The 23,790-nt window shown below is 50.3% G+C and overlaps 1 protein-coding gene across 2 annotated transcripts in view; it reads left to right on the forward strand.

Moving 5' to 3' along the window:
* Nucleotides 1–23,790, forward strand: part of Agfg2 (ArfGAP with FG repeats 2) — a 38,774-nt gene that overhangs the window by 11,674 nt on the left and 3,310 nt on the right. The window contains exons 2-11 of one of the 2 annotated variants that reach the window (XM_075975773.1): nucleotides 7,102–7,195; nucleotides 7,733–7,848; nucleotides 11,497–11,650; nucleotides 12,608–12,761; nucleotides 14,648–14,773; nucleotides 15,736–15,771; nucleotides 20,322–20,442; nucleotides 20,623–20,705; nucleotides 20,810–20,890; nucleotides 22,081–22,209. In XM_075975773.1, coding sequence (XP_075831888.1) covers nucleotides 7,102–7,195; nucleotides 7,733–7,848; nucleotides 11,497–11,650; nucleotides 12,608–12,761; nucleotides 14,648–14,773; nucleotides 15,736–15,771; nucleotides 20,322–20,442; nucleotides 20,623–20,705; nucleotides 20,810–20,890; nucleotides 22,081–22,209 — 1,094 coding nt within the window. The remainder of the gene's footprint in view (nucleotides 1–7,101; nucleotides 7,196–7,732; nucleotides 7,849–11,496; nucleotides 11,651–12,607; nucleotides 12,762–14,647; nucleotides 14,774–15,735; nucleotides 15,772–20,321; nucleotides 20,443–20,622; nucleotides 20,706–20,809; nucleotides 20,891–22,080; nucleotides 22,210–23,790) is intronic. The other variant, XM_075975780.1, reaches the window with a different exon arrangement.

The following is a 23,790-nucleotide window of genomic DNA, read 5'->3' on the forward strand; positions in this document are numbered from 1 at the left end:
ACCTCTAAAGAAGTAATTAAAAAAAAAAGGTGCAAATAAGCCAGGCATGGTGGCATAAGTCTGCAATCCTAGCCCTGAGAAAGGATGAGTTGAAAACTCAAGGCTAGCCTGGGCTACATAGACCTGATCTAGTCTGAGGTACATAGACCCCTGTCTCAAAAAGCAAAAGAAGAGCCAGTGAAATTGCTCCTGAGGTACAGGAGCCTGCCACCAACCTTGGTGACCTGAGTTCAGTCCCTAGACTCCACATGGAAGGGGAGCACTGACTCCCTGAAGTCGTCCTCTGGCCTCCACAGGTGCTCTGTGGCACACGTGCCCCCGCACACATAGACACACACATAAATAAGGAAGCCCGTGAGACGGGCCAGTGCGTAAAGGTGCTCGCTGTCTAAAATAAATAAATAAACAAACTAATGTAATTATTTTAAAAAGCAGAACAAGAGGGAAAAAAGCAGCTGGGGATGGTGGCACACACCTGCAATCCCAGCCCTTGGGAGGAGGGAAAAGGAAACAGAGGTGAAGATAGAAACAGGAGGGAAATGCAATGCATCAAGGCTTGAGAGTGGAGAGGAAGCCAGTGGGGCGGCAGGCGCGTTCCTGGCTCTGCACAATACAGTGTTGTTTATAGAAGCTGGGCAGGGAGGAGTGAAGTGGGTTGACGCAGAATTTAGATGGAGGAGATTTTTTTACATTAGTGAAATTGACCTTGAAGCAGGGTGACAGGGACCTTCCTCAGGACTGTTGAGTCCCTTAGCGGAGACTTCTTGGCCTGTGTCAAAGACGATGGCTCCGTGGGCAAAGACCCTGGCTTGGGAGCCTGATGACCTGAGTTCAGTCCCCAGGACCTGACTTCCCCATGCATGCTGTGATGCACACACAAGTTACAGAAATCACTGAAAAAGGCTTATTTATTTGGTTTTTTTTTGGTTTTTTAATTAGAAAAGAGATAAATAGGTTTAACCACTCCTTGATCACAAGTAGCAGACTGACGCTTCTAGCAGTAAAGAAACCCAGACCCAGGGTGTTGAGTCTGAACACAAACATTCAGAGGAAAGGAATTCCCAAGTTTGAATCTGGCACCGAGGAGAGGCGACACTAGATGCTGGGTGGGACTGGGTTTTTCCACTGTTGACCTGGCAGAACCTTCTGATCTCAGCCTCAGCAGGTTTGGGGCCCTCGTGGATTGAGATCGAAGCAGAAATATAGGCCGGCATGAGGGTGATGAGGTGTGGGAAGGTGGGGAGACTTGGATCTTTAATAAAATCAAAGGGGAGGAGAGGGAGGCAGGGAGAGGCCCGCGAAGACTCGGGTGTCTGGGCATGCAAGAAGTTGCCTTGGCAGAGGACTCTCGGGTATTCCGAATACTATTAGGAGCCTGGCTCTAAAAAGAAAGTAGAGGCTGGGGACGTGGCTCTGTGGGTGGGATGTTTGCCCAGTGTAGCGGAAGGTACTGGTTGGTCTCCAGTAGCTCATCCGTCGGGCATGGTGGTGCACAGGTCTCATCCCATCATTGGGAGGTGGAAGCAGAAGAATCAAGAGTCCAGTGTCATCCTCAGCTAATAGAGGAAGTTCAAGGTCTAGCCTGGGCTGCATGTTCCAGAAAGAAGTAGGGAGGGAGAAGAAAGAAAGTAGAGGGTGGCACTCACTGGCTTAAGGTGGAAGCCATCCTGGTCCCTTTGCTCTCTGTTGCTTTCCTCTGGGGCTGCAGAGATGCCACGTGGGTAAGAGCTCCGAGTTCAGACCCCCAGCACCCGTGTTTAAAGCTAGGCATGGACATGTAATAGCAGGGACGTGGGAGGTGGAGGCAGGGGGATGGCCGCTTTCTCTGACCTACCACGTGCACACATGCATGCACACACCACAGACACATTAATTAATTAATTGAAAATTATTGCCCAATTCAAGCTGGGCAAGTAAATTTAATCTCTGAGTTTGTCTGGCATGAGTTTGCCATCATGGAAGGGCAGTACCCCCTTCTAATTTGGGGGTGTGGGTGTGGGGGGGAGAGCCTGAATTTTGTTGGAGACACTGGGTGTGAGCCAGAGGGTTGGGTCTGTTTCATTCCAGGCCAGTGAGTCACATCTGGCCCATCACATGACCCTGGCACGCACATGACCCTGGACCAGACCCAACCAAATGCGAAACACCTAGGCCTCTCTCTCAGCTGCTGGCAGGAGAGGGCCCTGTTTCTACATCTGTGTTCTCAGCCAGCAGTGACCTCCGTATGATTCAGAGAGGCAGAGTCTGACTCAGGCCCTGCAAGGAGAAGGCCTCTTCCTGAGCTGCAGCCTCCTTGTGGAGAGTTCTCCCTGCCCCCCCCCCCTCCCAGGCTGCCTGTGGTTATTCATAATCTAGTCCCCAGGCATCAAGGTCAGAGCTGCGCTCTCCAGTTCTCCTGCACAGCACTCTGCACACCGTCAGACAGAAACAGAAACATCCTGTCCTGCGCCTCCCCTCCCTCCGGAGATAGCCCTCCTGTCCAAGCTCCTGCAGAAGGTCTGCTGTTCTTTGTCAGCCACTTTTGATTGATGCCTGCCTCAGGTCTGCCTCCTCCTCCTCCTCCTCCTCCTCCTCCCCTTCCCCCTAACAAGGAAGCGCCTCTGTGTTTACAACTCCTAACAGTTCCTGGTTGTCCTTTCAGGAAATGTCAGTGACCTTCTTATGATAGGCTTCAAATCTGTTTTTCTAATGTAAACATAATAAATTTCACCGTTCCCATGACCTGGCCGGTTCTCTTCCTTCCCCACTGCTAACATCCTGAATCGCATTCTCTCTAATCCATCAGTGTCTGGGTGGCATCTATGGCAATGAAAAGTACACTTGAACAGGCTTCTCGAGTCCCCACCAGGTTTTCTGTTGGTTTGGTTTTTGGTACTGAGAAGTGGAACCCAGGCTTGCTTTATGCACTAGGCCACTGGGCTGCATCACTCTACCTGTGTGTGTGTGCATGTGTGTGTGTCAGTGTGCGCGTGTGTGTCTGTGTGTACGTGCGTGTGGTGTGTGCGTGCCTGTGCACGCTTATGTGTGTTGTGTGCGTGTGCGCACGTGAACACATGCACAGTTTATTTGTGTATGTGTAAGTACATCTGCACATGTACGTTCTTGTGTGGAGGCCCCCATCAATTTCCAGTGTTGTTCACCTTGTTTTTTTGAAATAGGGCCTCAATGGGACCGAAGGCTTGCCGTTCTCCCAGGCTGGCCATCTAGCAAGCCATGGGGATCCTCCTGTCCCTGCCTCCCCAGCCCCGTAGTTGCAAGCATGTATCTGTATCACAATACAAGCATGTATTACAATATTATATGTATTTGTAATACAATACAAGCATGTATTACAAATGGTTCTGGGAATCAAACTCAGAATCTCAGGCTCACGCAGCGAGCACTGTATGGGCTAAGCTGTCTCCCCAATGTCTTCTCTCAGACTTTTCCTTCAAGGCGGGGTCTCACCAAGTTACCTAGGCTGGCCTTGAACTAATTGTGTAGCCAAGGCTGTCTTAGAATTTACAGTTCTCCTGCTTTGGCCGCCCAGGTAACCAAGGCTAAAGGCCCGTACCATACCAGTGAATTCCTTGGTCGTTGGATACACTTGGTGGCCACAGACTATGTCCTTTAATTTTGTATCCCCCCCCACACACACACAGCCTCCATTATAATGCCTTGTACTTTGGCCAAGTAAAGACTTGGTGGTGGCCTGGTGTGGTGATGCAGGCCTGAGTGGTTGGATCAAAGGTTCTTGGCCAACCTAGACTCCATGTGGCTTGGTTTGTAGAGATTCAGAAAGGCTTGGCTTCTGTCCCCAGCACCACATAAAATACACCCTGGTGGCACATGCACACCTCTTTTCTTTAATTTTTTATTTTTATGTACATTGTTGTGAGGGTGTCGGTTCCCTGTAACTGGAGTTATAGACAGTTATGAGCCGCCACGTGGGTGCTGGAAACTGAGCCTTGGTCCTCTGGAAGAGCAGCCGGTGCTCTTAACTGCTGAGCCATCTCTTCGGCCCTGCTTGCCCACCTTTAAGCCTAGCACTTGGGAGGTGGAGGAAGGATGGCCAGAAGTTCAAGGTCATTCTCCGACTATATCTCGAGTTGGAGACCAACCTGGGCTACAAGAGAACCCACCTAAAAAGACAAACGAAAGGGACTTAGTTGTGGGGGGATGACAAAGTGGACTCTGGCTAGCATGCAGAAGGCCCTAGGGGTCTGAACAGGGAGAATCCTGGGGTTAAGAAGAGCAAACAGTAGGAAGGGTTTATTAAAGCAGGCTGGAGTGGCTGGGATAGAGCTCAGTCGGTAGAGTATTCATGGATCATGCATGAAGCAAGCTGGGGTTCGACCCCAGCATGCATAGAAAGGGACGTGGTCTCTACCACTTGTAATCCCAGCACTCGGGAAGTGGAGGCCCTGGGATTAGGAGCTCAAGGTCATCCTTAACCATGTGGCGAATTCGAGGCCAACCTGGATATTTGAGACCCTGTCTCAAAAATAACGAAGGGGGAAAGCAGACCGACTCAAAACCAAATCAAGCCATGAATGAGCAGATGCTCAGTGGGCGCTGACTGCCTGGGAAACCTGATCCTGTCTAAGAGCTATTGTTTGCTCCAGGATCCAGCTCTGCTGTCCGGTCCCCTCTCATCTTTCCTTGGACGTCACCCTCTTGGATACTGCTTGTTGTTTCATAAGGGCATCTGGAGAGCCCTGACTCAAAGGTCCAGCAGCAGGATGACTGGAAATGACCTCGTCTGCAGTGTCCGGCCTTGTAAGGAGCAGTTCATCACCCAGGAGCAGCCGCCCCGCACTGCTCGCTCCGTGGCTTGGCGTCTGCCCTCTCCACACTCCGCCATCACCTGTGATGGCGCGTTCACAGCCGTTCCTCCAAACTTGACAGGGATACCTTTGTGCTGGGCACGCACGTGCAGATGCACGATCCTCACTTAAATCCTTTGTATTTTATTATTGGACAGGTGCGGGTGTCCTGCCTGTATGTATGTCTGTGTACCTTGTGGGTATAGTGTGTGTCTGGAACCTGGGTTACAAACGGCTGTGACCCACCGTGTGGGTGCTGAGAATCCAGAGCAGGTCCTCCAAGAGCGGCGGCCAGTGCTCTGAACTACTGAGCCACCTCTCCAGCCCCTTATCTTTATTCATTTACTTTTTTTGAGACAGGGTCCACAGTCCTGGCTGACCTTGAACTTGCTGTATAGCCAAGGATGGTCTCCACCTCCCCAGAGCTGCGATTGCAGTTCTCAGCCACCACACCCGGGTTCTGCAGGGCTTCATGAAGCATTCTACCACCTGAGTTATGGTCCCAGAAGCTACTCAATGTGTCAATGCCAAAGAGGCCTCAGTATCAGAGATGCTCTTAACGTGTGTCTGCGGTCTCTTATTTTCCTGGTCTAATTTATTTGTTTTGGCTTGGCTGGCTTTGTTTTAAGATGAGGGCAATAAATCTACCCCAGAGTAAAATTTAAAGTAGAAAACAAGGAGGACCTGAGAGGCTGAGGAGGTGGTTCAATGGATAAAGGCACTTGCCACCAAGCCTAACGACCAGAGTTGGATCTGTATGGTGGGAGGAGAGAACTGAGCCCTGGAAGTTGTCCTCTGACCTCCACGTGTGCACCATATAATATGCATGCAATAAGTAAATAAATTTAATTTGAGAAAGGAAAGCATGAAGCCCCTGCCAGGTCAAGCCCCCTGATTTCCCATTAGGATCTCTCCGCACCAGAAGACCAAGTGACTAGGAGGAAGAAATCTTTCTTTTCTATTGTAATCCCACAGGGTGTGTGTGGGTAGACCTGGCTCTCCAGGGAGTTAACAGCAAGCCCAGAAGCGTGGCTGTGAGCCCATGTCATTCTATTTTGTGGTCAAACTTGACTCCTTCCTGCTTGATTAAAAGATCTTGGAGGAAGAAAGCCTGGGCTGTTTCTTTATCCAGATATGGCTTCCCGAAAGGAGGCAGGGCAGGGCGGCTGTCCTCTTCCACCCACAACCCCATCCTTCTGCTGAGAGAGAAAGGCAGCTGGCTTCCAGATTCCGGCTGCTCGATGTTCGCCTGTCTCTGGTTGTCGTCGTCAGCTCTAGTCAAGGACCCCGTTTCTGCCTTATCTTGTGCTTGGCGGAGTTCACGGAACCTCAGGATATGCCGCCTTAGATGAAGAAGACCAGCAGGAAGTGGGATGTGGCTGAGTAGCTCAGCTCCCAGAAGTCACCCCTCGGCCTATGGACAGGATCTGACCAGGCTAGAAGAGACGTCCAGATGACAGGCTCTTCTGCCCCTGCTCCAGAGTCGCTGACAGGGTCACAATGTGTCTGTCTCTCATTCCAAGTGTACAGAATGTTCTCATTTACGTTTTTTCCCTGATATTAGGAATTAGCTTTTGGTAGAGATTTTTAAACTTTTCATTATATTTATTTATTTATTTAGTGTATGGAACACAAGTGCCCCAGTGCGCATGGAGGTCAAACCCAAATTTGCAGGAATCATTTCTCCCTTTTTATTGTGTGAGTCTCTGGTTCTCCGGTCATCAAGCACTGCAACAAGCTTCTATACCCACTAAACCATCTTGCTGGTCTTTGGCAGAACTTAATGTTGTGTAATATTCCCCCCACCCCCATATTAGGGATAGACCCTAGGACCTTATGTATGCTAAGCCAACCAATTTTCAAATGATAAACCACACCTCAGCTCCCCACTGGGGGATTCTAGGCAGGGGCTCTACCACTGAGCCACACCCCAGCCCCTCACTGGGGGATTCTAGGCAGGGGCTCTACCACTGAGCCACACCCCAGCCCCTCACTGGGGGATTCTAGGCAGGGGCTCTACCACTGAGCCACACCCCAGCCTCTCACTGGGGGATTCTAGGCAGGGGCTCTACCACTGAGTCACACCCCAGCCCCTCACTGGGGGATTCTAGGCAGGGGCTCTACCACTGAGCCACACCCCAGCCCCTCACTGGGGGATTCTAGGCAGGGGCTCTACCACTGAGCCCACCCCGGCCCTGGCATGGGTTGAGACTGTCTTACGTGCTGTTGTTTTGTTTCTCCTTCCTTACTCAATGCGTACATTGCCCTGGCTCACCTCTCTATCTCTGCCCTACAGGAGAGGCCTGAACCCCCCACATCGAGTCAAGTCCATCTCCATGACAACCTTCACTGAGCCTGAAGTCTTGTTCCTCCAGTCTCATGGGAACGAGGTGAGCAGCCGCCACAGAGGGAGGAGGTAGCAGACTGTGGCTCGGCCGGCCACTTGCTAGCAAAACTTTGCCTCAGGATGGTTGGAAAACCCAGTAGTTTCCTTTGAATTTCTTTTACCTTTATCTATTTAGAACATGTGTCTGTCTATCTGTCTGTCCGTCCATCTGTGGAAGGGGGAAGACAAGGTTCTCTTCCTTTACCATCTGGGTCCCAGGGATCCAGTTCAGGCCATCAACTTACCTTACCAGCCCCCAACAGTTTCTTCTGGAATGGATTTCTCTTCATAGTTTTATTATATGCTATCACTTGCTTTACATATGTTGTATTTTATGTATGGCCTGAACTACTTACTATTCATGTATAAACGGTGTGGCAGGAGCGCGGTCTGATTGGTAAGTGCCTGCAGAGCCCCCCATAGTTGATCTTGGAAGACTTGGCCTGAGGTCACTAACCAGAGATCCACCCACGGTGCCGTTCACACTGGTGCTGTTCACACACTAATGCATTCGTACACTCCATCGCTTCCGTCCTTCCAGGTTTGCCGCAAGATCTGGCTGGGTCTCTTTGATGCTCGGACATCGCTGATACCCGATTCCAGGGATCCTCAGAAGGTGAAGGAGTTCCTCCAGGAAAAATACGAGAAGAAAAGATGGTAAGGAGCAAGGGGGAGACCCAGGTCCGAGACACCTTGTTCGGCAGCCCCGTTTCCAAAGTATTGCTGGCATTTTTAAGATCAGGTTTCAGCTGGGTCTGCTCCTCACCCTGACTCCCAGATTCAGTTGGTGTTAAATTCCAACATCAAATAACAAATTGAAACTGAGCATATTGGTTCATGCCTGTAACCCCAGTTCTTGGGAGAGTGAGGCAGGAGGATCAGAAATTTCTTTAAAAAAAAAAAGATTTATTTATTTATTCCGTATATGACATTCTGCCTCCATGTATGCTCGCATGCCAGAAGAGGGCACCAGATCTCATTACAGATGGTTGTGAGCCACCATGTGGTTGCTGGGAATTGAACTCAGGACCTCTGGAAGAGCAGTCAGTGCTCTTAACCTCTGAGCCATCTCTCCAGCCCCCAGAAATTTCAAGTCATAGCTGGGCAGTGGTGACATATGCTTTTAGTCTCAGCACTCAATAGGCAGAGACAGTTGGCTCTCTCTGAGTTCAAGGCCAGCCTAGTTTACAGAGCTAATTCTAGGACAGCCAGAACGACACAAATAAGCCCCGTCTCAAAAAACCAAACAAACAAATGAAAATGAAATTCAAGGGCTACTTTGTGAGCTCTGAGCAAGCCTGGGCTACGTGAGACCCTGTGTCAAAATAATAAAATGACAAATTGACGTGAAAAAAAAGAAACTTGTTATGTGTGTCACTAACCCTGCAGTTCTGTTTGAAACATGTAGCCCAGGCTAACCCTGAACTCCCTACATCCCAAAGATGACCCTGAATTTTAGATCCTCCTGCTGCTGCCTGCTGAGTGCTGGGATTACGAGTGTGCACCACCACATTTGGCTTATGTGGTATTGAGAATTGAACCCGGGACCTCATGCCTGTTCGGTGGGTGTGTTACCCGCTGAGCCAAATCCGTAGCCCTAACCCTGCAGTTTTGACGTCCTTCTTGTTGAAAATGATCGGATTGAGCAGGTAGATCTGTCCACATGCACTAGTTTCTACAGCTCAGTAGATCTTGTCTACACACATGTGCATGCGTGTGCCAGGGCGCTTGTGTAGAGGTCAGGTAACAACTTTGTGGAGCAGGTTCTCCTACCAGGTGGATCTCAGGGATCGAACTCGGGTCATCAGTCAGGCTTGGCAGCAAGCACCTCAGCCACTGAGCCAAGTCCAGCCCTCCATCTGTTTTTACGGCAGCGTCTTTGAGTAAACTGGTCACCGGCTGCCCGGTGAGCCCCTGGGACCACTTGTCTCCCCCCTAGAGCTGTGGTTATAGATATGCTTGCCACCACGCCTAACCTTAGGTGGATGTTGGGGGGTGTGAACGCAAGTCCTCCTGGTTATACAGCAGGCATTTTACCCACTGAGCCTGAGACCACTTCCTTGGGGTGTCCTGAAATTAAGATGCTTCCAGAATAAGGGGTGTATGCAGGGAGTAGGAAGGAACTAGAGGTCAGGACAGGCTGAGTTCCTTGCTGAACAAGGCACAGACATTCTCTGTGGGATCGAGAGGGAGAAGTCAGGAAATCTGGTGTGCGGGTGTTGATCCTAGCTGTACCAGAGGGAGTTCAGGGCTAGCCCAGGCAACGTAGTGAGACCCTGTCTCAAAAGAAAAAGTGCAGAAAAGGCTTCCTTGTAACCTGTGGGAGGCCCTAGCTTCACTCTCTAGTGCTAAGAGAGAGGCAGAGACAGAGAGAGCCCCAGAACGTAAAGGAAGGGGGCTCAAGAAGGAAGGGGGGGGGGGCTGGAGAGACATATAGACCCAGTGGTTTAAGAGCACTGACTGCTCTTCCAGAGGTCCTGAGTTCAGTTCCCAGCAGCCACGTGGTGTCTCCCAATCATCTATAATGGGATCTGATGCCCTCTTCTGGTGTAAAGGTATACATGCAGATTAGAACACTCATATATACATAAAATAAACAAATCTTTAAAAAAAGAAGAAGAAGGGCTGGAGAGATGGCTCAGTGGTTGGGAGCTTTGCCTGCTCTTCCAAGGGTCCTGAGTTCAATTCCCAGCAACCACATGTGCTCAAAACAGGTCTTGTAGTAGTGCTATCAATATCATGATGTCATATTAACCAGGTGGAGTTGTTGTGGGGCCCCATTTTCTTCCTGGAAACTTCAAAGATTACTGCAGGAAAATTTTTAAAAAAAAAAGAAAAAAAGAAGAAGAAGAAGAATCTGGAAAATAAGAAAGCTGCTCCATCCGTACTGTTGTGTGCATGATTAACTAAAACCAAGACGGTTTGAGATGTCAAAAGAGGGAGAGAGAAATCCTGTTTTGTTTTTTTAAACATGTATAATGTTCTGCCTGCATACCAGAAGAGGGCACCAGATTTCATTATAGATAGTTGTAAACCACTGTGTAGTTGCTGGGACCTGAACTCGGGACCCCTCCAGTCCTTTTTTTTTTTTTTTTTTTTTTTTTTTGGTTTGTCAAGGCAGGGCTCTTCTGTGTAGCCCTGGCCATCCTGGAACTCAGTTGTAAACCAAGCTGGCCCTGAATGCAGAGTTCCTCCTGTCTCTGCCTGGTACTGGGATTAATGGCACCCACCACCACCTGGTGAAATTCATTATTTTTTTTTAAATTTAAATTTATGCTAAATTTAAAAATTCTTAAATTCTTTGAAGAACGGCTAGGTGGTGGTAGTGACACTCCTTTAATCCCAGCACTCGGGAGTCAGAGGCAGGCGGATCTCTGTGAGTTCGAGGCCAGCCTGGTCTACGAACTAGTTCCAGGACAGGCTCTAAAGCTACAGAGAAACCCTGTCTTGAAAAACAAAACAAAAAAAAAACTTCTTTAAAGAGTCCGGGTGTGGCACATACCTTTAATTCAAGGGAGTGAGTTGTGGGATAGTTATATTAAAGACTTGTCCACAACCCAGAGAAAACTGGACATTCCTGAGGGGAAATATTTATCAAATTCTGGGCATGGTAGTATATGCCTGGAATCCCAGCTCTCTGGGATTGAGGCAGGAGGATCGGTTGAGAGTCATTTATGGGTACATTGTGACACCACGTCTCAAAAAGCCAAAACACTGATGGCAAGATAGCTTAGCAGGGCAAGGCACTTAGTAACCTACCTGAGTTCAGTCCTTGGGACCCACATGGTGGACGGAGAGAACAGATTCCTGCAAGTTGTCCTCTGACCGTCAGCGGCACACACGTCTGTACACTCAGACTTGCACATGTGACACATGCATGCACACGCACATAACAATAAAAAATCCTTTAACATAAAGAAAGATGCATTAAGATACCTGGGGACAGCTGGGTATGGTAGCTCATGACCAAACAATCTGGGGGCATGGCTCAGTAGTAGAACATTTATCTTAGAATCCCCCCAGTGAGGGGCTGGGGTGTGGCTCAGTGGTAGAGCCCCTGCCTAGAATCTCCCAGTGAGGGGCTGGGGTGTGGTTCAGTGGTAGAGCACTTACCTTGCATGCACAAAGCCCAGCTCACAGAAGAGACACACTCAAGAGAACATTGTTAGGTCACTAAATACTTTTTATTCATACTTTAGGTGAAGCAACAATAAAAACTTTGTAACTTGTGTTTTCTCAACCACCTTAGCTGAGCACGGTCCAAGATTTTCGCTCTTTCATTAGGATAACTGTTCTTTCTCATAGGTACGTCCCCCCGGAGCAAGTCAAAGGACCTTCTTATAGCAAAGGCAATGCCTCTACGCCTGTCCAGGGCTCTGTACCGGAAGGGAAGCCCGTGCGGACACTTCTGGGAGAACCTGTGCCATCTCTCTCTGATGCTGCTTCCTCTTCGAGCCAGGTAAGCCTCTAACCTGATCGTCCCCTTCCCACTGAGGTTTGGTTTAGATTGTGTGGAACTGGGCATTGCTTTCCAAAGTCAGATCCTCTGGGTTTAGCAAACCAGCAGTCCAGGAACTGGAAGCTGATTCTCAACCCTGCTACCACCTCTAATTTGTGTCTGGTATCCGGGGACCCCAGCAGGAAGTGGTATCTAATGACCTCAGTCCTAACCCTCCCTTCTGAGGAGCCAGGACAGCGCTTGGTTTTGGGGGCTGGAGAGATGGCTCAGCGGTTAAGAGCACTGCCTGCTCTTCCAAAGGTCCTGAGTTCAATTCCCAGCAACCACATGGTGGCTCACAGCCATCTGTAATGGGGTCTGGTGCCCTCTTCTGGCCTTCAGGCATACACACAGACAGAATATTGTATACATAATAAATATTAAAGAAAAAAAAACTGGTTTTGGGGGCCGATATTCTGAGAGGATCAGCTGAGAGTTACAAGAGGTACTTAGAGGTCTGAGGAACCTGACACACTCTTTCGGCTCCCACAGGCACCAGATACATACATGGTATGCTTATATAAATGCAGACAAAGCACCCATACATATAAAATTAAAAGGAAGAGAGCCACGCAGTGGCGGCACAGCCTTTAATCCCAGCACTTGGGAGGCAGAGGCCAGTGAATCTCTGAGTTCAAGGACAGCCTGGTGTACAGAGGAAGTTCCAGGACAGCCAGAGCTGAAACAGAGAGACCCTGTCTCAAGAAACGAAAACAAAATTAAAAGGAAGGAAAGAAAAGGGGAAAAAAAGAGGCACTTAGGTGATTTCTGCATGGGAACCCTCTCAGCCCACGCCACCACCTTACCCAGCCTTCTCCCTGCTTGACCGGGGGCAGCCTGGGGAGCTCTGGAGGGACCCAGGTCACGGATGGGATTCTGACTGCCACACACAATTCTTCCCCCAAATCTGCCAACCAGTCCCAGGTTCGTACAGCCCAGGCCAGAAGCTCCCAGCCTCCTTCCCAGTCGTCCACCAAGAAAGCCAGCACCGACCTGCTGGCCGATATTGGCGGGGACCCCTTCGCTGCTCCCCAGGTGGCTCCAGCCTTTGCTGCCTTCCCAGCCTTTGGAGGTAAGTGCCACCTGCGCTGAGAACCTGTCTCCACCACATATATTACTACAAATACATTCAGTCCACTGGGGCCTGACCCTTCTGTGGGGCTGGAAGAACAGGGGCTCTATTTGGAAGTTTAGCCCTACAGCATATGAGTGGGGGTCCCGAGTACCTCTTTTAACATAGGACCCATTTGATGACTTTATCCCTGCTACAGTGGGAAAAGGGGGGCCAGGTATAGTGGTGCTGGCCTGTATTTGTGATACCTGGGAGGCTAAAGCAGGAGAATAAAAAGCTGAATAACTTTTTCCGTGTTTGTTGTGCATTTTCACGCGTGTGCACTTGGAAACCAGAGAACTACCTTGCCCGTTGTTCCTCCGCTACCAGCCACCTTTTTTTTCTTTGTATTTTTTTTTTAACTCAGTGTGACTGTTTCACGTTCTGTGTGTCTGTGTACCTCATGTGTGCCTGGAGCCCACAGAGATCAGAAGAGGACTTTATAGTCTCTGGGACTGGAGCTACAGACGGCTGTGTGTCACCGTGTGAGTGCTGGCCAGCCATCCCCAGTCCTCTGCAAGAGCAGGTGCTCTTCACCATTGAGCCATCTCTTTAGCACCGGCCTTTTTAATTCAAATAAAGCAAACAAAAATCAGTTCTCACTGGCCTGGAACTTGCCATGTCTCCTAACCTGGCTAGCCAGTGAGTCTCAGGGATCTGTCTCTGTGTCTCCAGTGCTGGGATTATATATAAGCGTATCACATGAATTCTGGGGACAGAGCTACCCTCTGGCAGAGGGAGACAGATAGACAGATAGACACATTTTGCATCTGTTTTGGAGACAGGGTCATGCTATGTAGCTCAGGCTGGTCTCAAACTCATGATTTTCCCACTCCAGCCTCTTGAGTGCTGTGTTCACAGGTGTGAGCCACCATGCTTGGTGTCTTAGGTTTCTGTTGCTGTGATTAAAACACTGACCAAACCAGTTGGGGGAGGAAAGGGTTGCTTGGGTTCACAGTCCCTTGAAAGAAGTCCTAGCAGGAACTCAAGGCAGGAACTGAAGCTGGAACTCGGGAGAGATCTGCTTGTAGGCTTGTTCTTTGTGGCTTGTTCAGCCTGCTTTCTGTTTTTGTTCTGTTTGTTTTAAAATTTTGAGGCAGGGCCGCATGTATAGCTCTGGCTGGCCTGGAACATACTGTGTAGACGGGTCAGCCTGCTTTCTTATATAACCCGGGACCGCCTGCCCAGGCTGGCACTGCCTTCATATTAATCAAGAAAATGTCCCCACAGGCTTACCTATAGGTCAGTCTGATGGAGGCACTTTCTTGTTTGTTTTGATGGCAGGGTGGGGAAGTCTCTACAGCCTTGGCTGTCCTAGAACTCACTATGTAGACCAGGATAGCCTTGAATTCACAAAGACCCCCCTGCCTCTGCCTCCCAAACGCTGGAATTAAGAGTGTGCACCACCATGTATGGTGGAGACGTCTTCTCAATTTGAGGGTCTTCTTGCTAAATGACTTTAACTTGTTTCAAGTTGGCAAACTAGTCAGCTGTGGTTGTTTGAAAGAAAATGGCCCCCAAAGGGACTGGCACTATAGGAGGTGTGGCTTTGTTGAGGTGGGTGTGACCTCGTCAGAGGAAGTGTGTCACTCTAGGGGCGGGCTTTGAGGTCTCCTATGCTAAAGCTACTCCCAGCGAGACAGTCCATTTTCTGATCCAAATGTAGCCAGCGCCAGGACTTCCAGCATGCCACCATGCTGATAATGGGCCAGACCTCTGAACTGTAAGCCGCCACCTCAGTGAAATGTTTTCCTCTGAGAGTTGTGGGTCACAGTGTCTAAGACATCAACACATCTGGCTATGTATACATTTCCTGCATGCAGCCTTTGTGTTCCCTCCGCCCATAGGCCAGACTCCTTCCCATGGGGGCTTCGCCAACTTCGATGCCTTCAGCAGCAGCCCCGGCACTTCGGCCTTCGGGAGCCTCCCCGCATCGGTCCAGACTCCATTCCAGGCTCAGCCAGCCCCTGCAGGTAAACTCCTTGCCCATTTCCTGCCTCTCTTCCAGTAGCATCAGCATCCACGTTCATGCATCACCCCTGCGTCCTTCTCTCCTTCACATCCCCAGTGATCGTAAAATAGGCTGAAAAACTGCTTCTCCTTGAAGGGTAGAGCCTGGGGCTGCCCTGTCACAGACAGAGGGTGCTGTGGTCCTATTTTTCACATAAAATCAGTATCAGCACAGATTCTACCCCAAGACAGTTTTCTTTTTTAAAAAAAAAAATATTTTATTTTGCTGGGTCTTGGTGGTGCAGTCCTTTAATCCCAGCAGAGGCAGGCGGATGTCTGTGAGTTCAAGGCCAGCCTAGTCTATAGACCGAGTACCAGAGCAGGCTCCAAAGCTACAGAGAGAAACCCTGTCTTGAAAAACCAAAAAAAAAAAAATTGATTTTGCATATTTGTTGTGTGTGTGCACACTTAGGCAGGTCCGTGTGTGCCGTGGCACTTGTGTAGAGGTCATGTGACAACTTTCATGAGGTCGCATAACGAGTGTCTTACCTGCTCAGCCATCTCGCTGCTCCTCCGACCCAGACAGAAAGTTTCTGGGAAGCCTGGAAGCCTGAGTCCTACTACAGTGTGTACATCCTGTTCTTATTGTCTGTAATATCCTGCCCCAAAGGGTCAAGTGGCTAGGTCAAGTTGGAGGTGATCCCCAGGCATCCACACAGACCCCTTCCGACATCAAAGGTCTTTAAAACCGAGTCTTTTATTTTTAGGAATCACAGGAGACTTTGGGTCCCTTTCAAGCCTCCAGTTCTTTCCAAAGCCCCCAGACATCCGTCTTCACAGCCTTAAGCTGCCTCTCTTCCTTCGGCTGTTCTGGACACCAGGAGTTGGCAGCTGAGGGCCGTAGAGACCAGCTGTCTAGGGACAAGCCAATGACTCACGCTCTTTTCCCCCTCTGCCCTCCCTCTCCCTTCTCCACCCTCATTAGCAACCAGTCGGATGCTAACCGGAAGTTACAGCTTTGGTGAGTCCTTTGCAGCCCCCAGCCTACTCAAGGTCCACTGAGCCACACCCCAGCCCCTCACTGGGGGATTCTAGGCAGGTGCTCTACCACTGAGCCACACCCCAGCCCCTCACTGGGGGGGCTCTACCACTGAGCCACGCCCCAGCCCCTCACTGGGGGATTCTAGGCAGGTGCTCTACCACTGAGCCACGCCCCAGCCCCTCACTGGGGGGATTCTGGGCAGGTGCTCTACCACTGAGCCACGCCCCAGCCCCTCACTGGGGGGATTCTGGGCAGGTGCTCTACCACTGAGCCACACCCCAGCCCCTCACTGGGGGGATTCTGGGCAGGGGCTCTACCACTGAGATCTACCCCAGCCCCTCACTGGGGGATTCTAGGCAGGAGCTCTACCACTGAGCCACACCCCAGCCCCTCACTGGGGGATTCTAGACAGGGGCTCTACCACTGAGCCACACCCCAGCCCCTCACTGGTCTTGAACTTTCAGTCCTCGTGCCTTCTCCGTTCTATACTGATAAACGTGAAAATCCAGACTGACGAGATTGTCTGTTAAAGGTGCACACTGCCAATCCTGACCTCACAGTCCAGTCCCAGAAACTCACAGGTGGAAGAAAAGAATCAGCTGAGGGAAGTTGTCCTCAGGGCTTCACCTGGCATCGTGCTCTCCCAGACACACACTAATAAACACATAACGTAGAAAGAAAGTTACCTTAAAATCTGTACAAAGGTTCCCGTAAGTGTGTACAGAAAGTAACGGGCGGTTCAACCTTGACACTGACCAAGCACAGACTACTAGACATAATGAGAATTTTTAATTTTCTTTTTCTTTTTTCTTTTTTTGTTTGTTTGTTTGCCAAGACAGGGTTTTCTTTGTAGCCCTGGCTGTCCTGAAACTCACTCTGTAGACCAGGCTGGCCTCAAACTCAGAGATCTGCCTGCCTCTACTAAATGCTAGGAGTAAAGGCATGCGCCACCACCGCCTGGCCCAACACATTGAGAATTTAATAAGCCAAGAGAGTAGGTCTCTGCAGTCTCCTCCATGGGAAAATGGGTTTAGTGCAGAAGGGAGCCAGCTAAGGTGACCTGAGGAACTATTTAGCATGTTTTCTCTCTAATAGAAGCAAGGTTTTGTTATCAACTGACAGAATCACTTCCTAGAATATATTTTTCCTTCTTTTAATAATTTATTATTATTATTTTATGCACATCATGTTTTGCCTGCATATATGTCTGTATGAAGGTGCCAGATTCCCTAGAACTGAAGTTTCAAGACAGTTGTGAGCTGTCCTGTGGGTGCTGGAAATTGAACCCAGGTCCTCTGGAAGAGCAGCCAGTGCTCTTAACCACTGAGCCATCTCTCCAGCCCCTCTCCCCCACTTTTAAGGATTTATTTTATTTTTATTTGCATGTTTGAGTGTTTTAGGCCTACATATGAGTATGCCCCATGTGTGGAGACCAGAAGAGGGCATTAAAGCATCTGGACCTGGAGTTAGGTGGCTGCGAGCTGCCATATGGGTGCCGGGAACCAAACCTGGTTCCTCTCCAATAGCAGGAAGTGGTCTGAACCACTGAGCCGTGTCTCCAGCCCCAGAATAGAGTTTTCAAACACGATCCTTTCATGGCTGGACTAGGAAACAAAATTTCCTTAAGTTCCTACAAACAAGAGTTACATATAAGCAGGGCGGTGGTGGCGCACGCCTTTAATCCCAGCACTTGGGAGGCAGAGGCAGGCGGATCTCTGGGAGTTCGAGACCAGCCTGGTCTACAAGAGCTAGTGCCAGGACAGGCTCCAAAGCTACAGAGAAACCCTGTCTCAAAAAACTAAAAAAAAAAAAAAAGAGTTACATATATTGGGCTTGAAAGATGACTCAGCAGTTAAGAGCACTGGTTGCTCTTCTGAAGGACCCAGGTTTGATTCCCAGCACCCACATTGGTGGCTCCCAGACATCTCTAACTTGACTTCCAGGGGATTTGGTGCCCCCTGCTGGCCTCTTTGCACCAGGCATATGATGTATGTGTGTGTGTGCGTGCAAGGAAAACCTCATACAAGTAAAATTTTTTTAAAAAACACAGTCTTTGAAAGCTTTCGATTTTATCTTATATTTACTTATAGTTAGGTTGGTATGGTGCTTGCCTGGCTTGTCCAAGACTCTGGGTTTGATCCTTATCACCACATAAATCAGGCATGGCAGGCCAGGCCTGTCATCCTGGAACTCAGAAGTTTGAGGTCCTCAGCTACATAGTGGGTTTGAGACCATCCTGGAATATGTGAGACCCTGCCTAAAAGAGACACAGAGAAGGGCAAGGGTTGGGGAGATGCCCGCCTGTCGCACAGCTGATTGCGTTCCAGATAGAGCTGTAAGTCCCGAGGCTCCCAGCCTTCCCCAGCAGTTGGTCCTGGCGTCTCTAACTGCAGACAGTTCGCACCCTCACCCCCATCCTGCCACTATGGGCAGGAAGATGCTCACTGGATACGCTTGGCGAAAATGAAGTGGAGCCGCTCTATGGAGGGTGTAGCTCAGGGGTAGAGCACCTGCCTAGCACAGCACATGCGAGGTCCTGGGCTCCATCCCCAGCAACACAAGAGACAAGGGATCTGTTGGACTTGGTGAGAGCTTTTGACAGGTGGGCCTGTAGGCTGATAGGCTGGGTTTTATTTGTGTAGGTCAGAGGAATGTGGAAAGGGGAGGTTGCTAAACATGCAAAGCTCCTTGAGGCCAGCGAGAGAACTCATTTGTAGCCAAGCCCGATGACCTGCGTTTGATCCCTAGAACCCACATGACAGAACGAGAGAACCCAGCTACTGCGAGTCCCCTGGCCTCCGTGTGCTCCCCTCTAGGCCAGAGAATTAGCAAATCAATACTAAGCTGCTGCTTTGGAGCTGGAGATGGCTCCGTGAGTGAGCTGAGTTTTTAAGCCCAGCTTTGCCCTCTAGTGTCCACAGGGAAACACTTCCCAGACTGTGAGCCAGCTAGGGCGGAAAGAGCTCACTCAGGACCCAGCTGGGACGCAGAGACCCAGGCAGTACCCAAGAGTTGACTCATTCCTGGAGGCAGCTTCATTAGCTCATAAACCCCATTGCTCTGAGTCAGGCAGGCAGGGGAAAAGCACGACCCAGGTCTACCTGCCTCACATCCTGTGGTTGGAAGCCTGAAAGGGGGGGGGGGGGGCTGTCGAGCTGACTCAGTGGGTAAAGGCGCTTGCAGTGCAAGCCTGATGACCCGAGTTCGAGCTCCAGAACCTCCGTAAAAAGCACTTGCACCCACACACAAATAAGTAAATGTTTAAAAAAAAGGATAAATACAGCCTTTGGAGGACGCAGGACATAGAAATTCAAATTACAGTGTTGGAGCATTTGAAAGAAGCCAGAACTGAACTGGAATGTGGCTCAGTGGCAGAGGACTTGCCTAGCATGGATGAGGTCCTGGGTTCTCTACCCAGCACCCCTGGGGTGGGGGCAGCAGGGGAGACACTGAGCATGATTGCCTCCCGACACTCAGGAAGCTGAGGTAGGATTGCTGCCGGTTCAGGGTCTACCTGGGCCACATAGTAGACCCTGTCTGAAAAACATCAAAGATTAACCCCATGGTAGGGCACTTAGCTAGCATACACAGGATTCTAGATTTGATTCTTGGTACAATTAATAAATTAATTCTTTTGTTGTTGGTTGGTTGGTTGGTTAGTTGGTTTGATTTTTTGAGACAAGGTTTCTTTGTGTAGCCCTGGATGTCCTGAAACTTCTCTGTGGACCAGGCTGGCCTCAAACTCAGAAATTCATGTGCCTCTGCCTCCTGAGTTTTGAAGCAGTGCCCACTTTCCTAATTAATTTTTAAAATGAATTAGGAGCTGGAGGGGGAGGGCTGGAGAGATGGCTCAGAGGTTGAGAACACTGACTGTTCTTCCAGAGGTTCTGAGTTCAATTCCCAGCAACCACATGGTGGCTCAGTCATCTATAGAGATCTGATGCCCTCTTCTGGCATGCAAGCAGACTTGGAAACTAACACTGTATACAAAATAAATAAATAAATCTTTAAAAAATAAAAGCGAATTAGGAGCTAGGACTGTAGCTTGGTTGATGGAGTGTTTATCCTGTATACACAAAAGTCCTAGATCCGATTCCTAGCCCCGTGTATTCCAGGCATACTTGTAACCCCAACACTTGGGAGGCTGAGACAAGGGGAAAGAGGAGAGTTCAAGGCCAGCCTGGGCTACACATTGAGAGCATCTCAAACGAGAGAAAGGACGAGAGGAATGCCATATTGCTGCAGAGACAGGCATCCGTCTAGGACGTGCAGGTCCAGCTGCATGACAGGAAGGAAGACAGCCAAGATGGGGGTGGCGGTTTACCACACTGGGGAGCTCCAAAGACCTGGGCCTCACCCTGCACTTGAGGAGATGAAGTCTCCCACGCTGGGTGGGCTGACTCAGCGAGTCCAGGGGGTGCCTTACCCATCCTCTCTCCACCCTCCACAGTCACCCCTCACCTCCATCTCCTCTTCTGCCCCTTGGCCCTGGTCTCACCCCGGCTTCCTTGTTTTATCTCATCATCCAGGGAGCGGCCAGATGTCTGCATTTGGTGCTGCTCCTCTTGCGGCTGGCACCCAGTCCAGCAGCCTCGCAGATGTGGGCGGCCTCCTGGGACCCAGGGTGGCAGCTGGAGGTCTCCCTGGCAGGTGGGTCCAGACGTGAAGGTTGGTGACGTTGTCCCAGGCTGATAGCGCCTTATGGCCTGCTTGTCTTCCCCTTGGCTTCCCGGCCTGATCTGGGGTAACACAGTGGGCTTGCCTCCTCGGGCCCCCTTGCCCTGTTTCTGCTGGGCAGTGCCCATTCTCACCTCTCTCCCTGTGCCACAGTGTTTTCGGGATACCCAGCCAGGTCCCTGCGTTACAGTCGTCTGTGCCAGGCGTTAGTGGCAACGCAGCGCTCACCTTTGGAGGTGAGTCCTACCCGTGGAGACCCGGAAGGGGGGTGGGAGAAGCACCCCTAAGATTGAGAGAACTCAGACCATCTTTTTTTCTCCAACCTCTCTGCTGTCTGCAGCCTTCACCAACCCCTTCGCCACCCCTGCCCAACCCCAGCTGCCTTCTACCAACCCATTCCAGCCCAATGGCCTGGCCTCAGGTAAGTCCAGAGCTGCCTTCCACCATTTCAGAGAGCAGAGTCCCCTAACCCTGTGGCTCTTGCTACCCAAGGAGTAGTCAGTCACCCACTCCCCCCACGTACCCCATCTGTCCACTAGCCCAGGCTAGACCCATCTGCAGGTCCAAGCCACCTAGTGATCTGAAAGCAGAAGCATCCCTGTCATAACACACAGAATTCCCCAGAAAACTCACGCAGGTCAACATGGTGGTGGCCCCACACCCCCCAGTCCCATAGTTCTAATACTGCCTAAGGAAAAGGATCACAAGTTCAAGGACAGGCTGGGGTGCACAGTAAAGTCCAGGCCACCCTGGTCTACATAGTGAGACCCAGTCTCCAAAAAGAAAAAAGGAAGGAGAGTCAAGAAAGAAGGAAAGGGTGGGTGGAGAAGAGGGAGGAAAGAGGAAGAAAGAATGTCTTTTCCCCATTCAGTTCCCATTGGCTGACCATGTCGTGATGCTCTTGTTTGCAGCCCCTGCCCGGATCCCTGGGGGATCCACCCTGTCTCCCATCAGTGCCTCTAGAGCCACAGTGAAATCAGAGATCCTTATCCCCTGTCCTTCTGAGCAAGGCCTTGTGGTGCCTCCCCACTTACCTACTCCACAGCCTCTAGAGTGTCCCTCAGACTCCTCTGACCCCCTTAGCTTGATGGAGTCTTGGGGCCAGGAAGACAGGAAACCACCTAGGGAAAGCTGAGTCACTAATATTCTGGGTGCCACATCCGTTAGAGGTCACAGTGGCTCTGTGAGGTGGGTGCCACGCCCACATTAGGGATGAAAGAGTGGGGCTGGGCGTGGTGACAGATCCTCCCAGCACAGGTAAAAATAAAGGTCGGAGTTCAAGGTCATCTGTGCACAGTGGACAGCTTGGGCTACGTGAGAGGGGAATGGGGGAGGCAGAGAGAATAAATGAGACAAGACACAGATCACCTTGTCTGTGTCCTTTTTAAGGGGCCCAGTTTGGTGTGGCTCCAAGCCAGGAGCCCCGAGTGCAGGGAGATCACAGGGTCGGAAGCTTTCAGGGGTAAAACTGAATTGCTTTGTGTATTCTTCCAAGGTCCTTCACTGTGGGAAAAGTGACCCCATTCCCCACAGAAAGGGTTTAGGGGTAAAAGCAACTGTTGTCGTCTCACCTGCCTGTAGGTCACCTGAGTGTCCCATCTCACCCCACAGGGCCTGGCTTCGGGATGAGCAGTGTCGGGCCTGGCCTCCTTCAGCCGGTGCCACCTACCGGGGCATTCGCCAGCCCCTTTCCTGCCCCGATGTTCCCCACACAGGCTGCACTGACTGAGCAACAGAATGGTAAGAGGGCCGGGTGTGATGCCCCCTCCCCTGTGGTTCCCAGCAGGCGTCAGGCAGCACAGCCCCTGAGTATGTGTGTGGTCTATCCAGGCACTCAGGACCCCACAGATGCTCTTGATGTAAATGGTGTGTCATTTCCACACAAGCCCTGAACACTCAGTGTGCACACCCAGCTGCCCAAGAGACTAAGACGAGTTCAAGGCCTGACTGGACACTTAGACTCCATCTCGAGAACTGAAGAGGGCAGGGGTGTAGCTTGCTGGTAGAGCGAGGAAGCTAGGCTTCATTCCCAGTACAGAAAAGAAAGGAGGAATCTACACGTGTGTGCCTCCACGCGCGCACACACATACACACACCTCTCCATATGTATATTCTTTTAAGAGGAATTTTATTTTGTATTATTTTACTTTGTTTTTCCTGCGTGTCTGTGTAGCGTGGGCATGCCGTGCCTGAAGAGGCCAGCAGAGGGCATCAGATCCCCTGCACTGGAACTGTGAATGGGTTCAGCCTTCACCAACCTACTGGGATTTGAGCCCTGGTCCTCTAGGAGAGTGGGCCTGTGTTCTTATACTTTTTGTTGTTTTGTTTTTGGGTTTTATTTTTTGTTTGTTTTTCTTTTCGAAACAAGGTTTCTCTGTATTTCTCTGGCTGTCTTGGAACTCACACTGTAGACCAGGCTGGCTTCAGACTCACAGAGATCCATCCGCCTGCCTCTGCCTCCCTGAGTGCTGGGATTAAAGGCGTGCATCACCACTGCCCAGTCTTTTTGTGTTCTTAACTGTAGAGCCATCTCTCCAGCCTTTGCTTTATTGTTTGTTGGTTGGCTGGTTTGTTGTAGTTTTGTTTTCGAGACAGGGTTTCTCTCTGTAGCTCTGGCTGTCCTGGAACTCACTCTGATTAACATTTCTTTGGGGGTCGGGGTACACACGTCACGTCACTGCTATGAAGGTCAAGACAGTTTTGTGATAGTCGGGTCTCTTCATGTGGATCCTGGGGAGTGACCTCAGGTTTGGCAGCAAGAGCCTTTACTACTGGGTGCTGAGCTGAGCTGAGCTACCTCGCCAGCCCTCTTTGGTTTGCAGTATGTAGCCCAGGCTAGCACTGAATTTATGATCGTCCCACCTCAGCCTGCCAGGTGCTAGGGTTGCCTGAGTATGCCACTCCGCTCGGCTGTTTATCATCTAGTGCAACAGAATGCCATGCAAATAGCAGTTAAACTGTATTAAAGAGCTGACAAGAAATTGGGGGGGGGCAATGCATGTTAGACGTAAATTTTATCTTTATTTATGTTTGTGTGGTTGGTTTTGCTTTTGTTTGAGACAGGATTTCTCTCTCTGTAGCTGTCCTGGCTGTCCTGGAACTCGCTCTGTACACCAGGCTGGCCTGGAACTCACAGAGATCCACCTGCCTCTGCCTCCCAAGTGCTGGGATTAAAGGCACGGGCGCCACCATTGTCCAGAGGCATATTTTTTTTATTATTTATTTATTTATTATGTATACAACATCTGTCTGTGTGTATGCCTGGAGGGCACCAGACCCCATTACAGATGGTTGTGAGCCACCATGTGGTTGCTGGGAATT

The sequence above is a fragment of the Microtus pennsylvanicus genome, chromosome 1, assembly GCF_037038515.1.
Source record: "Microtus pennsylvanicus isolate mMicPen1 chromosome 1, mMicPen1.hap1, whole genome shotgun sequence".
Classification (NCBI taxonomy): domain Eukaryota; kingdom Metazoa; phylum Chordata; class Mammalia; order Rodentia; family Cricetidae; genus Microtus; species Microtus pennsylvanicus.